This window comes from Notechis scutatus, chromosome 2 (assembly GCF_049901735.1).
Source record: "Notechis scutatus isolate UNSWTSFEM ecotype Mainland chromosome 2, rNotScu1.2, whole genome shotgun sequence".
Classification (NCBI taxonomy): Eukaryota; Metazoa; Chordata; class Lepidosauria; order Squamata; family Elapidae; genus Notechis; species Notechis scutatus.
In genome coordinates this window covers 3849043-3865126 of record NC_142010.1, presented here as the reverse complement: position 1 = coordinate 3865126, position 16084 = coordinate 3849043, and the positions used below count along the sequence as shown (strand labels likewise).

At 44.4% G+C, this 16084-nt stretch overlaps 1 protein-coding gene across 10 annotated transcripts in view; it reads left to right on the top strand.

Moving 5' to 3' along the window:
• The window catches only part of PPT2 (palmitoyl-protein thioesterase 2), a 73641-nt gene that overhangs the window by 52196 nt on the left and 5361 nt on the right, over window positions 1–16084 (top strand). For all 10 annotated transcript variants that reach the window (XM_087953307.1, XM_026687614.2, XM_026687617.2 and 7 more), the window contains 6 exons: window positions 837–990; window positions 4973–5068; window positions 6712–6819; window positions 8221–8304; window positions 12377–12461; window positions 15806–15860. In XM_087953307.1, coding sequence (XP_087809433.1) covers window positions 837–990; window positions 4973–5068; window positions 6712–6819; window positions 8221–8304; window positions 12377–12461; window positions 15806–15860 — 582 coding nt within the window. The remainder of the gene's footprint in view (window positions 1–836; window positions 991–4972; window positions 5069–6711; window positions 6820–8220; window positions 8305–12376; window positions 12462–15805; window positions 15861–16084) is intronic.

Here is a 16084-nt window from a genome sequence, read left to right as displayed (position 1 = left end):
AATGAGTCACAAGACAGCTGACCCGGATAAGTTCTAGCTCGTGTGTTGAGTACTAAACAACGAGTACCAGGACAAAAAAGTTCATGTTAAAATGCGTTGAGTACCAAATTTGCTGAGTTTCAAAGCAATTGAGTACCAAGGAACCATTTTATGACTCAGTAGGACTATGAACCAACAACTCATTAATCCAAGTCTGGCCTTATCTAATCACTACATCAGGCTGCCTCCATACATGAAAGAAAAAGGGGAAAAAATCACCACCAGGAGATATTCCCCCCTCCCAATCTTAGTGTGTCATCAGAAGCACTTTCTTCAAATTTCAAGGCAAAACAAGTTTAGGATTTCTGCTTTCTGCACAGAATGACTACAGTGGGTAGCTGTGGTTGTGCTGTGACTAGACTTTGAGCAAACCTTGTTGATTGGGGCAAGAATATTTTGGAGAAGTAGATCATCAGATCTTCCCTGATGGAAATAAGGAATAAGTTGGGACTAAGTAACAGATGTAGCTTTACGTTTGTGGTATTTGTATCTAGAAGGAAAAGAAGAGATTGGGATAGTGCAGGGCTTACATTTCCCCTTTGTAAATCTTTTATACTTCCCTCATCCTTTCTCGCTGTTGAAAGCTGTGTGTTGTTACTTTACTGACAGAAAAAAAAGACTTGGCAATTCCTTTGTAAGATTTTTTTTTTTTATAGCACTGTTACATTTATGCTTCAATCTTCTTCCTAAAGGTTCAGTTTAGGTTCAGCCTCAGCCTAGATTTTTCCCAACGTCCAAGGAATGTGATAAAGGATTGAAAATATCTTGTGCTTTTCACCCCTGTCAAATTCCTACAGACTCATCCAGGAACCAACGTTTCAGTTGTGGATTTGTTTGACCGAACAGAAAGCTTGAAATCTCTATGGATGCAAGTGGAGGGGTTCAGACAAGCGATTTACCCTATTATGCAGAATGCTGTTGATGGAGTCCACCTTTACTGCTACTCACAAGGTAATGGGGCTCTTGGTATGGCCAAAGAAAGGTCTGGCTCCATATTGGAAGGGGCTAACTGATAACAGATAATCAGAGTTGGAAGGGATCTTGTAGGTCATCTAGTCCAACCTCCCGCCCAAGTGGGAGATCTTACACCATTTCTGACAAATGGGAGTCCAGTCTCTTTTTGAAGGTCTCAAGTGATGGCGCTCCCACAACATCCAAGGGCAAGCGGTTCCATTGGTTGATTGTTCTCACTGTCAGAAAGTTTCTCCTTATTTCCAGGTTAAATCTCTCCTTGTTCAGTTTCCATCCATTACTCCTTGTGTGGCCTTTGGGTGCTTTAGAAAACAGCTTGACCCCTTCCTCGCTGTGGCAGCCCCCTCAAATATTGGAAGACTGCTATCATGTCTCCCCTGGTCCTTCTCTTCACTAGACTAGCCATGCCCAGTTCCTGTAACCGTTCTTCATATGTTTTAATTTCCATTCCCCTACTCATCCAGGTTGCTCTTCTCTGTACTTTCTTTCTAGAGTCTCAACATCTTATTTGTAATGCGGTGAACAAAACTGGATGCAGTACTCTAGGTGTGGTCTTACTAAGGCTTTATAGAGGGGTATTAGTACCTCACTTGATCTCGATTGTATCCCTCTGTTAATGCAATTTAGGATTGCATTGGCTTTTTGGGCGGCTGCTGCACACTGCTGGCTCATATTTAGCTGGTTGTCCACTAAGACTCCAAGATCCCTCTCACAGTTACTGCTAATGAGCCTGGTTCAGTGGACTGCTCCTGCCCTAGCCCTTAGTCTCCAGTCCCTTAATCATCCTGGTTGCTCTTTTCTGTACTTTTTCTAGAGTCTCAACATCTTTTTCGTAATGTGGCAAACAAAACTGGATGCAGTACTCTAGGCGTGGTCTTACTAAGGCTTTATAGAGGGGTATTAGTACCTCACTTGATCTCGATTGTATCCCTCGGTTAATACAATTTAGGATTGCATTGGCTTTTTTGGCTGCTGCTGCACTTGTGATGGCTAACCTTTTCAGCACCAAGTGCCCAAAGTGGACGCGTGCACCCCCAAAATGCAACGTGTGCGTGCCCCGTGCATGCACATGCGTGCACCCACACCCCTTGCATGTGTGTGTGACCCCCAGTGCATGCGCCCCACCCCCCACTGCATATGCATGGCAGAGACCTGAAGACCAGCTGGCTGGCAGGAAGCACGCATGCGCAGCTGAGCTGGAGCGACGGCTCAGGTGCCCAGAGAGAGGGCTCTGCGTGCCACCTCTGGCACGCATGCCATAGGTTCGCCATCACGGCCCTATAGAGTTCAAAGCCTTCCTCTTTGTGTATGAGCTTCACCGTATCATCTTCTCCATATTTGTTTGAGCTGGAGGCCTAAAGCAGAAAATCTATTTTGATAACATCCTGGCTTGCAACCCGGGGCCTAGATAAACCTGTATTCAAGAGATGATCGGACTGTACGGACACCACCCAGTCATCTTTAAACCTCCCTTCTTTGACCTGGGAGTTGAAGTTCACACATCTTCAAGCTGCTGAGGTTGAGAAGCACTGGCCTGAAGCAATGTTTACCTCAGGAACTCTGTGGGAAAATAAAAGGGCCGGTCAGCTTGTTCATGAAAGGCCAATCCAGGACAAGCATCATTCTGTTATTATGAGAGCTGTAAAGCATTATAAAGCAGTATATAAGTCTAAGAGCTATTGCTATTAGCTTGCATTTAGGAAGTTTGCTCCGTATGCAAATATCTGTAATGTTTGTCATAATCTTTGATGCCACTTGTCATAATCTCCTTGCGAAACTCACAGATGTTTCCAAATCTGAAGAGAAATACAGTTACAAATTGTCCTCAACTTACAACAGTTCATTTAGTGACTGTTTGAAGTTACAATGGCACCGAAAAAAGTGACTTGTGACCGTTGTTCATGGTGATGACCCTTGTAGCATCCCCGTGATTGTGTGATCAAAATTCAGCTGCATGGGGCAACTGGTTCATACTTAAGACCGTTTCTGTGTCTCAAGGTCATGTGATCCCCTTCGGACAAGCAACGTCAATGGGGAAGCCAGATTCATTTAATAACTGGGTCACTAACTTATCGACTGCAGTGATTCGCTTAACAACCATGGCAGGAAAGGTCATAAAATGGGTCAAAACTCACTTAATGACAAAAATGTCAGGCTCAATTGTGGTCGTAAGCCGAGAGCTATCTGTAGTTCTTGACTTCCAGATGCAACTGGGATTTGAATTTTCATTGCTAAGCAAAGTGTGTGTCACGCCTGATTTTTCTGACACTTTTTGCTACGGTTGTTAAACATTTTTTAAGTGAATCACGTAGTCATTAAGCAGATCCAACTTCTTCCATTGTCTTTGCTTGTCTGAAGGTGGCTGGGAAGGTCGCAACTCGTGACCACAGGTCTTTGGGGTGTTGTATACCAGTTGCCAAGCCCCCAAACCTGGACGGGGCTGCTACAATGGTCATAAGTGTGAGGACCAGTTGTAAATCACTTTTTTTCCAGTGGCATTATAAGTTCAAGCAGTTGCTAAACAGGTGGTTGTAAGTTGTACTCCAAAGGCCTCACTTCTAACCTTCAAATCTTCTACATATTGTGAAAGTTTGGTGTTTTTATGGAAGGCCCCAAAAGTCAAGATAGAAGAACAACTTTTTTTTTATTTTGGTGAAGTTTTAGAGAAAAATGTTGTGATGTGGATGCTATGTAGACTTGAATTATGTTGGGAGATGAAGGAGCTGTTGCCCCTTTTCTAAAACTTGATTATTTTCTGTTAAAATCTTTAAATTTAGTAGCTGGAGCAGTGGGCTTGTGTGGTGAGCCACAACACACAGTTGTGGTCAAGTTTGAAGAGCGCTGGCTTCTATGTGAGTCAGTCTGCTCTGATCGATTGCTATGGGTGTGGAGGGGGAGTTTACCCCTTTTTCCCCACCCCTTTCTTCTCTGTGGTTTGTATGCTCCCCGATTTACCTCACGATGTACTGATGTGCCTATCTTATTTACTGTAAATGTAGATGTTAATGGCATTTATATACTGCACGAGTCAAAAAGAGGGCTCAATTGGAAAAATGTTTCAATTGGAAAAATGTCACCATCCTAGACCAGGCCATGTCCAAAAATGCCAGGGGAATTTCTAGGAGCCTGACACTGACAAATCAGCCATCAATAGACACATACACATTAACAACATCTACAGACAATGCAAAAGAGACAACCAACCAACCCAAAAGAGAACAAAAAGACTCCAGCATTTCCCCACCAGCAATCCTCACCCAAATCAGTATAGATTAACTCCATGGTTATCTTCAGACCAACAACCAAGTAAACAATAGCCCAATCAAGAAATTGCCAAAGATCCATCAGTAAACAGCCCAACCGAAGAATCTATAAGACCACACAGAGAGGCAAGAAACCAGAATATAAACTGACATCAAACAGCACTCCTTACTACCGATAGCACTGATGTTGTTATCTAGTTAGGATAATAAAACATCTGCAAGAAAACAAGCTCAGAGAGCACCAAGGACCCCTTAAATATATTTATTTAACATCAGAGCCATGGTGGCACAGTGGTTAGAATGCAGTATTCAAATAGCTTACAGCCATTTGTGGTTGCTGCTAAGTATGCTGTCAAAATGTACATCAAAATGTCAAATGCAAGAGCCTCGGTGGCACAGTGGTTAGAATGCAGTATTGCAGGCTGACTCTGCCCACTGCCAGGAGTTTGATCCTGACCTGCTCCAAGTTGACTCAGCCTTCCATCCCTCCGAGGTCAGTAAAATGAGGACCCAGATTGTTGGGGCAAATATGCTGACTTTGTAAACCACTTACAGAGGGGCTGTGAAGCGCTGTGAGGTGGTATATAAGTCTATGTATTATTGCTATTAATATAAAACTACAAGTCTGTGTCAGCGTCTCTGACTCCATTTGGATACCGGCTACGCAATTCCCTGACAATTTTCACTCTGTCCTACAGGAGGGCTCATTTGTCGTGCTCTGCTCTCTACGATGCCCGACCACAATGTGGACACATTCATCTCTCTCTCCTCCCCACAAATGGGGCAATATGGAGGTAAGTGCTGCAGTGAAACAAGGACAAGGGACACTCTGGTGGCATTAGTGTGGCACTTTGGGACGCAGGTCTGGAGTGTCAGGGAAAAAGAAAACAAAAGCAGAGACTTACAACTCTTTTCAGTGCAGTAGAATACAAAGTGCAATTAGAAACGCAACTTTTTTGCTTTACATTTCTGATAGTTACTAGTCGTTTCTACAGCAAAAAAATAGAATATTTCATTTTCAGTCTCTTATCCCTTGCCCTGGAGTGGTGAGGTGGCCTAGAGGTGGAGCCCTTGCCTCACAATCAGGAGGTTGTGAGTTCAATCCTAGGTAGAGGCAGATATTTCTCTCTTTGGGCACACTGAGAATATATCTGCTGAACAAAACTCTGTATTGGTGACAGGAAGGGCATCCGGCCAGTAAACATTCAGCTCCATTCAGTTGCCCAGACTCCACCCTGCAAGGGATTATGGGGTCGTTAAAAAGAGATGATGATGATCTTACCCCTTAGTCCTGTCTGACCAATCCAGAAGTTTCATTTCTGCACCTCCATTTCTGCACTTGTTTCTATTATATTTAAACATAGGTTTGTATAGGTAATCCTCGACTTACGACCATAGTTGACCCCCAAATTTCTGTTGCGAAGTGAGACAGTTGTTAAGTGAGTTTTGCCCCATTTTATGACCTTTCTAGCCACAGTTGTTAAATGAATCGCTGCAGTTGTTAAGTTAGTAACATGGCTGTTAAGTGAATCAGGCTTCCCCATTGACTCCGCTTGTCAGAAGGTTGCAAAATCTGTTCACGTGACCCTGGGGCACTACAAGGGTTATAAATATGAGTCAGTTGCCAAAAATCTGAATTTTGATCACATGACCATGGGGATGCTGCACCGGTCACAAGTGCGAAAAATGGTCTCTAATTCACTTTTTTTCTGTGCCTTTGTAACTTTGGTCACTGAATGAACTGTTGTAAGTCGAGGATTACCTGCATTTACCTTTCTACATTTATTTATATTTGCATTGCTAAGATGGAAATCTCTGGAATTTTGACAGCCCCGCCTTCTAGATTTTCCAACTGGAGCTGCCTCCAAATAAGTGGATTTCAGCTCCCAAATAAGCTGGGATCAGTGGTGGGATTCAAATTTTTTTACTACCGGATCTGTGGGCGTGGCTTGGTGGGCATGGCTTGGCTTGACTTGGTGGGTGTGGTTTGGTGGGCATGGCAGGGGAAGGATACTGTAAAATCCCCATTCCCTCCCCACCCCACTAACCTGCTTTCCAGCTCCATTCTCCTGTGCAGGGCAACCAAAGAAGATCCAGGTGATCAGTTGGGACTTGGGAGGCAGAGAAGAGATGGGGGCGGGGCCAGTCAGAGATGGTATTGGCCGGTTCTCTGAACTATTCAAAATTTCCGCTACCGGTTCTCCAGAACTGGTCAGAACCTGCTGAATGCCACCTCAGGGCTGGGATGCATATAGCTATTTACTTTTAGTAAATTTAGTTAGTTGCCTTTTGTGCTTCATCCTTCCTAAAGCATACTGGGTCACCCTGTCTGGAAACATCAGATTGGGTTACGAAAGGATAGATAGGAGATCCTGAACTTAAAACAGTGGTGGGAAAACTGTTCATTGGCTTCCTCTACGTTTCTTTCTCAATTCAGACACCAAGTACTTGAAGTGGCTCTTTCCACACTACATGAAAAGCAATCTGTATCGCATCTGCTACACACAGCTGGGCCAAGATATCTCTATCTGTAACTACTGGAATGGTAAAATTCGGTCTGCTTTTTGACTTCAGCAGTTATTCTGCATTTCATGGGGGGCTTTGGAGGGTTTAAACCCATGATGGCGAACCTATGGCACGTGTGCCACAGGTGGCACCCAGAGCCATTTGTGCCGGCATGCGAGCCGCAGTCAAACTTACCTCACTGTGCATGCGTGCGCCTCACAGCTGATTTTTGGCTGGTTTGAGGCCTTTTTTGGCTTCATAGAGGCATGAGGAAAGATTCTGCAGGCCTTTCAGGCTAAATAATAGGCCGGTTTCATCACTTCCTGTATTTCCGGAAATACCGGAAGTGACGAAACGGGCCTATTATTCGACCTGAAAAGTCTGCAGAGGTTTCCTCAAGCCTCTGGAAGGCCAAAAAAGGCCTCAAACCGGCCGAAAATCAGTTGTGAGGCGCAGTGCAGGTAAGGGGGCGGCAGAGGCGGGGGATTGCGCGCACATGTGTGGGGGTGGGCGCATTGCCTTCTGGGTGCCGGCATGCAAGCGCGTGAGCGCAAGCGCGCACACAATTTTTGGCACAGGAGCCCAAAAAGGTTAGCCACCACTGGTTTAAATTGTTTTCACTTATGAACGAAGGCAATATGCGTGTCTCAGCATAATGTTGCAAGATCAAATCTGGGTCGGTCGCCAGGACTAGAAGTTTTTGTCTTCTGAGCTTTCAGACTCGTGCTGGAGCCCATCTTCATGGAACTTCTCTCTCTCCAAGAACGCTTTCACCTATATTGGTGAATTCATATATTGTGCGAGGCCATGGTTTGGTTTTAAATGTGGTTTGCTGAAGTTCCAGTAGCTCAGCTAATAACACTAAGTGATAACCACCATGACATTGTGGTTAATGCAATGGGTGAACTAATCTTTTGGCCTGGTTCTTGTCTTAAGCCAAGTTGGATGGCCAAATGTCATTGGGTTGAGTGAATACAATTCACTAAACCATAAGCTGTGGCTTTCAAATTATAGTCACTGAATTCACGCTATGGACTTAGCTAAAACTAAATAATGTCTTAACGGGATGTTTGATTTGGCATCTGCATCAACATAATTCCTTAATAAGCCAATGTTTATCCACATTTTCTGTTTCTAATGTGTGGGCTGTATGAGGCATTTACTTACCCAGCCAAAATAATAAAACAATAGTCTATGCCAAAAGTGTTAAATTAGCATTTTAATTGCTCATTTCCAGTATTAAAAATTGGTTCAGATCTACTTTTATATCTAAAATGTAGGAGGGCAGAGAAATTTAGGCACCTTGCCCTAAATCTCAAGGTTGATTTAGTGATTTAATTGATAGATACAGAAACAAAACAAGATCTTTATTGTTTATTATTACTCTCTTTATCGTTCTCTCTTCCCACCCCCCCACCCCCCATGTCTTTTCCATTTTCAGACCCACACCATCGAGATCTTTACCTCAACAATAGCAATTTCTTGGCCGTGTTGAATGACGAAAGATTTCACCCCAATGCAAGTGGTAAATATTTTTTGACATCCTTCACTTCCAGTAACAGAAGGGAGAGTGGTGAAATAGCAAACGTCGCATATATTCCTCCTTTGTGGTTAATTCAAAATGCAGGTAGTCCTCAACTTAGGACCACAGCTGAGCTCAACATTTCCAATGCTGAGCAAGGCAGTTAAGTGAATTTTGCCCCATTTTATGACCTTTTCTTGCCACACCTGTGAAGTGAATCACTGCAGTTGTATTATAGTTATTAACACGCTTGTGAAGTGAATCGGGGTTCCTCATTGACTTAGCTCATCAGAAGTTAGCAAAAATTGATCATGTGACCGTGGGTCATCGCAACGTTCATGAATACGAGTCAGCTTCCAAGCCTCTGAAGTTTGACCATGTGACCATGGGGATGCTGCAACAGTCATAAGTGTGAAAAACAGTCATAAGCCACTTTTTTCAGTGCTGTTGTAACTTTGAACATTCACTAAATGAATTGTTGTAAGTAGAAGACCACCAATATTATCTTAGTTGCCTTAATACTTGCACCAACCCAGAATTTGCTGCTAAACTATGAACTGGTGTTTGTTCTTGCCAGGGTAGAAAAATGCAGTTGAAGCCAAGGTCCAGTTTGGAATGCAAAAACATGGCACTTCAAAGGTTGTTAAACTACCACTCCCACAAGGCTTTGCTAGTATGACTAGTACAATGAAGGATGCTGGGAGTTTTAGTTCATCTATGTCTGGTAGGCTGCAGAATCTTCATTTCTGAATTGAAGCCAAACAAGGATGGATATAGATAGTTCTTGGCGTACAACTGGTCATTTAACAATCACTTGAGGTTACGACAGATTTTTTTTTTTAAGCTGGTCATGACCCATCCTTGAAGTTGTAACATCTGTCCCTTCCCTCCCTCCCATAGTTACATAATCACATTAGCTCTGAATCCCATTTATGATTGGTTGTAGCATCCCGTGGACACGTGGCTGCAATTTGGTACATTTTTAATTAGAATAGAATAGAATAAAGTTGGAAGGGACCTTGGAGGTCCTCTAGTCCAGTGGTGGCTAACCTTTTTGGGCTCCTGTGCCAAAAATTGTGCGTGCGCTCACATACCAGCACCCAGAAGGCAATGCGTGGCCCCCCACGGCCTCTGCACATGCGTGCACAATCCCCCCCAGCCACCTCCCTCCCCCTGACCTGCATTACGCCTCACAGCTGATTTTTGGCCTCCCAGAGGCTTGAAGGAAGCCTCTGCAGGCCAAATAGGCCCGTTTCGTCACTTCCGGTATTAACAGGAAGTGATGAAATGGGCCTATTCGTCCTGCAGAGGCTTTTTTCAAGCCTCTGGGAGGTCGAAAAAGGCCTCAAACCAGCTGAAAATCAGCTGTGAAGCACACGCATGCACAGTGAGGTAAGTTGGCCTGCGGTTCGTGTGCCAGCACAAATGGCTCTGCAATGCACCTGTGGCACACGTGCTATAGGTTCGCCATCGCGGTTCTAGTCCAACCGCCTGCTTAGGCAGGAAACCCTACACCACTGATTTAATCCAACTGAGGTACCACCCATCTCACTTTCAGAGTGACTCTTTTCTGGCAAAAACAAGAAGAAATAGATTTGCTTAACAACCATGATTCACTTTACAACTGTTTGACTCACTTTGCAACCATCGTAAGTATTATCATGAAAATCCAATCATGTGGTATCTCAATTTATGGGGGGAAAAACCCCACGATTTATGACTGAAATTCCAGACTCTGTTGTTGTCAAAGACTAGCTAGGCAGCTATCAGCCCAGGATGCTTTAGTTCAATTCCTGCACCAAGAAGAGTTGGATTCAGTGCCCAAAATAGCTGTTTCCAACTCTATGATTCTCTGTTCAAACCCCCAGAGCAAACCAAATCTCCAATGTATTCTTGCCAAATGGGATTGTTTTTGGGAGCCTGTCCAATCTACCTTACTGCCTCTGTACCTCCAGCAGTAGTTTAGAAACGAGACTACACATGACTTTATTTGCAAGCAAAACATTTCCTAATATGGAGAATACAAGTTGACTGGAAAAATCATAGCTCAATTTCCCCCCCCCCCAACCTTTCACAAAGGTCTGGCCAAGCTAGATTAGCTGGGAGCTTTAAAATTCAAGCTTGTCAAATTTCCTGCCCTTTCAGGCTTTGGGATAACAGTGGAATGCCATTCAAAATCTTTGCTTCGGAGATAGCTATTATGGCATGGACTAACTTTATTTTTCTGCATCATTTCTTGCAAACTGCCTAAGCCAGCATTTTCTAATCTTGGCAATGTATGAACTTCGACTCCCAGAATTCCCCAGCCAGAAATTCCACTCCCAGAATTGCTCAGTACCTGGGGAATTTTAGGAGTTCAAAGTCCACATCTCTTAAAGTTGAACCAGGTCAGGAAACAGTAGTCTAACCTAGGCATTAATTCATAAAAACAATTGACAGATCACAAATCTTAAAGTAAAAGAGGAACAAAGCCAGAAGGGAAAAAATAGGATTAATTAAAGGCATCAGATATGACAACTTTACTAGAAATTTCCTGAAGGTTGAATGGTTTGTTTAATTTGTCCACAGGTAGAGCAGGAAAATCTATTTTTGGCCTGGAACGTCCTCTCTACCTGGGGCCAGGTGAGGGTGGGGCCAGTGAAATGATGATGTCACTGGAATAGGTGAAGCTGAAATACCCAGGCTCATTTTTAGTCATTTTAAAGAGAAAATAGATTCCACTTAAATCTCCCTCAAACATATAGGTAGCCCTTGACTTATGACCACAACTGAGCCCAAAATTTCTGTTGCTAAGTGAGACCTTTATGAAATGAATTTTGGCCCACTTTATGACTTTTCTTGACACAGTTGTTAATTGAGCCGCAGCAGTTATTAAGTCAGTAATAAGGTTGTTAGGTGAATCATGGCTTTAACAATTCACTTTACTCATCAAAAGGTTGCAAAAAGTGATCCCATGACCCTGAGATACTGCAGTTGTCAGAAATACAAACCAATTGTCAAGCAGCCAAATTTTTTATCACCTGACCACCGGGGGATGCTGCGAAAGTGGTGTGAAAAACGATCCTAAGTCACTTTTTTCAGTGCCTTTGTAATTTCTGACGGTCACTAAATGAATGGTTGTAAATTGAGGACTACCTGTATTTTTTTGTCTGCTTTTTAAGAGGTATAATGTCTTTTATAGGAGTGGTACGGTGGCCTAGAGGTGGAGGCTGTGAGTTCAATCCGAGCTAGAGGCAGATATTTCTCTCTCTGGATACATTGAGAATATAGCTGCCGAACAAAACTCCACATTGGTGACAGGAAGGGCATCCGGCCATTAAATTAAATATGCTAGCTCCATTCAGTTTCCCAGACTCCACCCCACAAGGGATTATGGGGGTCATTAAATGTAGAGGATTACATCTTTTATAGGTGTCCTCAAATCTCAGTGAAACGGAAGGCATGTTTTTTTGTCCCCCATTTCAGTCCTCTCCTTTCTGTGGGCTGCAAACAACTCACAACTTCCCCACTTAATGGCTTAAAATACTCCTCTCCTAATCTCAGAATTTCCAGAAATGTGAGGACCATAACTCCCAGAATCCTTTGGGAAAGGGCAATCGCAACAAGACATGGAGAACGTCAAATAGGGAAAGATGAAATAAGTAGAACTAGTTTTATTGCTTATGGCTTTTATAAAAATAGTAGGAAAAGTTGCAAAGTTTCTGTCTACGGAGATTCTCAGTCATCCAGGTCATGGTTGTCCCAAAGATGCTTTTTTCAAGAGTCAGCTGGACTTTCTGGTTTTTCTTTGGAGACGTTTCGCTTCTCATCCAAGAAGCTTCTTCCTCAAGAGCTGAAGAAGCTTCTTGGATGAGAAGCAAACGTCTTCAAAGAAAAACCAAAAAGTCCAGCTGATTCTTGAAAAAAAAGCACCTTTGGGGTTCCAGATTTTCTGTAAACTTCGTATTAGAAGGGCACGGGGAAAATTCTCTTTCGTTTACTGCTGAGGGGGGGCAAGAAGGAGGAAAGGAGAGAGAAGGGAAAGGGGAGAAACTGGGAAAGCAACCACGTTTCTGAAATTCTGCTCCTCTCGCAGCGTGGAAGAGAAACCTTTTGCGCATTCGCAAGCTGATTCTGATCGGCGGCCCAGATGACGGGGTCGTCATGCCCTGGGAATCCAGGTGAGCTTTCGGACGTGGCAAGAAAGAGATTTGGGTTCTGGAGTGAGAGAAGCCAAGTGCTGATCGCCACTTAAAGGTTTCAGCAAGGGGAAACTGTTTAGCACCACTTGAAACCAGTGGTGGGCTGCAAAAATTTTTAACAACCGGTTCTCTGGCTGGGTAGGTATGGCCGGCTGGTCATGTGACTGGGTGGGGGGCTGTCACTCATCACATCCAGCCCCGCCTTTCAGGCACTCGCCTCAAAGACAGATGTAGGATTCAGGCAGTTGGGCTAATCCCACCACTGGCTGGCCCCACCCCGCCCGTTTTTCGGCCTGTTTTGGGGCCATTTTCAGGCTGTTTCTTGGGCTGTTTTTCAAGCCATTTTTGGCCTAGAAAATGGCCCCCAAACCAGGCTATTTTGGGCAGTTTTCAGGCCGGCTTTCAGACTGTTTTGGGCCATTTTTCAAGCCATTTTGGCCTGGAAAACTGCCTGAAAACGGCCCCAAAATCAGGCTGTTTTGGGGCTTGGGGGGGCTGTTTTCAGGCCATTTTCCAGGTTGTTTTGGGCCCAAAAAACAGCCTGAAAATGGTCTAAAAACAGCCTGAAAATGGCCCAAAAACCCAGACAAAAAAAATGGTCAGGGGCAGGGCCAGCCAGTGGTGGGATTTGCCAGTTCTCTGAACTGCGCCTAATCTTAACTACCGGTTTCCCAGAACCGGTGTGAACTAGCAGCAGCTCTGTTTGAATATTGGGAATATTGGAATTGGTACAGACTTGAACTGCTTAACTTGTTTCCTTCATGACCCGATGGGAGGCAGAGAGCGAGCCCCCAGTGTTGCTCTCCAGCCACTGGGATGGGGTAAGGGACAAACACATATCCTGCACCCTTCCTGCCACTTCCGTTTTGATTTTCTGCAGCCATCTGCAGAGCCATTCTGGAGTGGTACGGTGGCCTAAAGGTGGATCTTTCTCTCTCTCGCCCTCACGATCAAGAGGCTTGTGAGTTCGATCCTAGGTAGATAGGCAGATATTTCTCTCTCCGGGCACACTGAGAATATATCTGCTGAACAAAACTCCGCATTGGCGACAGGAAGGGCATCCGGCCAGTAGAACATTCTGCTAGCTCCATTCAGTTGCCCAGACTCCACCCCACAAGGGATTATGGGGGTCGTTAAATGATGATGATGATGGTGGTCTGCAGAGCCTTTCTCCTACTTATACTGGTAGTCCTTAACTTTCCATGTATGAGTGCAGAGAAGAGCAATAAAGATGATTAGGGGCCTGGAGGTTAAAATATATGAAGATTGGTTGCAGGAATTGTGTATGTCTAGTCAAGAGAAAAGAGGGATTAGGGACGTGGTGGCTAACCTATTTGGTGCCGAAAATTGTGTGCCCAGAAAATTGTCCAGAAGGCAATACGTGCCCTCCTACATGCCCCTTACGCATGCACATGCAATTCACCCCCACCCCCACTGCCCCCTTACCTCACAGCTGATTTTCGGCCAGTTTGAGGCCTTTTTCGGCCTCCCAAAGGCTTGAGGAAGGCTTCTGCAGGCTTCTGCAAGCTTTGCAGGCCAAAAACTAATCCCGTTTCATCACTTCCTGTTTTTTCCAAAAATACCAGAAGTGATGAAACGGGGCTAGTTTTCAGCCTGCGAAGCCTGCAGAAGCTTTCTTCAAGCCTTTGGGAGGCCGAAAAAGGCCTCAAACTGGCCTGAGATGAAAGGGCCAGGCAGGGCGGGGGAGTGTAGAAATAGCTGGGATGTTGTAGTCTAAATTAGGGGTCCCCAACCACCGGTCCGTGGACCGGTACCGGTCCGTGGAACAAATCCTACCGGGCCGCTGGTTTGCTGGGCGCCGCCATCTTGTTTTGATGAAAAAGTGCTTCCGGTGGGCTTTTCCGGGTAGAAAGCTCACCAGAAGCACTTCTTCATCAAAACAAGATGGCGGCGTCCAGCTGATGCCGGTACCGGGCCGCGGCGCCCAGCTGATTCCGGTACCGGGCCGCGGCATAAAAAAGGTTGGGGACCACTGGTCTAAATAAAATTATTTCCCCTGGGAATCAAGGACGTTGGTGCAGGTGTTCGAAAGGTGGAGACTGAGGTCACCTAGCAACTGGGCTATATGCTGATTGGACCATGTGACTGATGAAGCTTTACTTTTAATTGGGTGTAAAACTGGCAGGAACTTAGAGCTGGTTTTTCACCAAGACCGTGCCAATTGGATAAGTCCCAATAAAATGTTCTTTGAGGAATTTGCCTGCCTCAGAGTTCTTATTGAATTATTACTTATTACCCTGACATCTGGCTTCTCCCACTGACTTGTTTGTCAGAAGCGATCTGGGAAAGTCATTAATAGCACTCATATGACCACAGGACTCCCTGCAACCATCGTAAATACACGCTGGTGGCTAAACATCTGAATTTTGATCCCCTGACCGTGGGGATGCTTCAGAGGGCTGGTTCTAAGTCGCTTTTCTCAGTGCTATTGTAACTTCCGAACAGTCACTAAATGAATACCTGGAAGTCAAGGACTACCTGTATAGTCTTTGCTTCAGTTTCCCTCTTCAATATCACGATTGTGCCTTATCGTCATCACTTCCACATGCAAGCGTTTAATTTTTTTTTCTTTCCAGCATTCCCTTGCCGAGTTTTATCCCAAATCATTTCCTCTTGAAATTCATTCACTTTTCCTTCGGAGGGAGTTTTTCACTCGTCTTCAGCCACTCCCAAAACAACTTTTTTATTTCGGATTCCCTGCATTTACCTTTTATTTCTTCACCTTAACCATCCTTTGTCCCAGTGGTAGTATGCTACCGGCTTGGACCGGTTCACCTGAACCGATAGTAAAAAAAAACAAAAAAAAAGCCTCCCACGATCAGCTGAGAGGAGGGGAAAAACCGCCTCAGACATCAGCTGAGGAGAAAGAAGAGAAAAGGGCAGCATTGGCCCTCCGATCTTTCCCTGTGCTTTTCTTTATCCTCTTAGCTGATTGGCGCTGCAGGCCTCAGCTGGTGTGGGGAAAGCACACAGCTGGTGTGAGGAAAGCGCACGATCGCCGAACCAGTAGTGGAACAGTTAGGATCCCACTGCTGCTTTATTCTCTTTAACTTTATTTTTTTCACTCTGTACATATACACCATCGGTACCTCTTGTAAGTGGGTGAATTTTATAATGGTCTTTGATCAGCGTAGGTACCCATACGCATATCAACATACATACATTCTACATCAGTCATAAAAATAGTGACGAAAAAGGAATTGAAATATTTAAAAAGAAAAAAAGTGTTGGGGTAACTTCCAGATTTATTATTAGATACACTATAAATCTACATGGATTGTTCGGTTTTGTTTCTTTTACAGTATGTTTGCCTTCTATGACGATAACGAGACGGTGAAGGAGATGACATCTCAGCCGGTGAGTTGAGCCTGAGACGTTTCCTCAAGTTACATTTCTGCTTTGGGCTCTGATTTCTCTTATCTGACTAGTTGCCTTAGCTGTGAGTCTTCCTCAGGGTTATTTTTTACAATCCGTTACGTTATGGAAATGCAAACTGCAGACCTCCTGAGGCAGGATTCGCGATGACTTTTTATTTGTTTATCTAATTTACATAACCGCCCATCTCGTGAGCAAGTGACTCT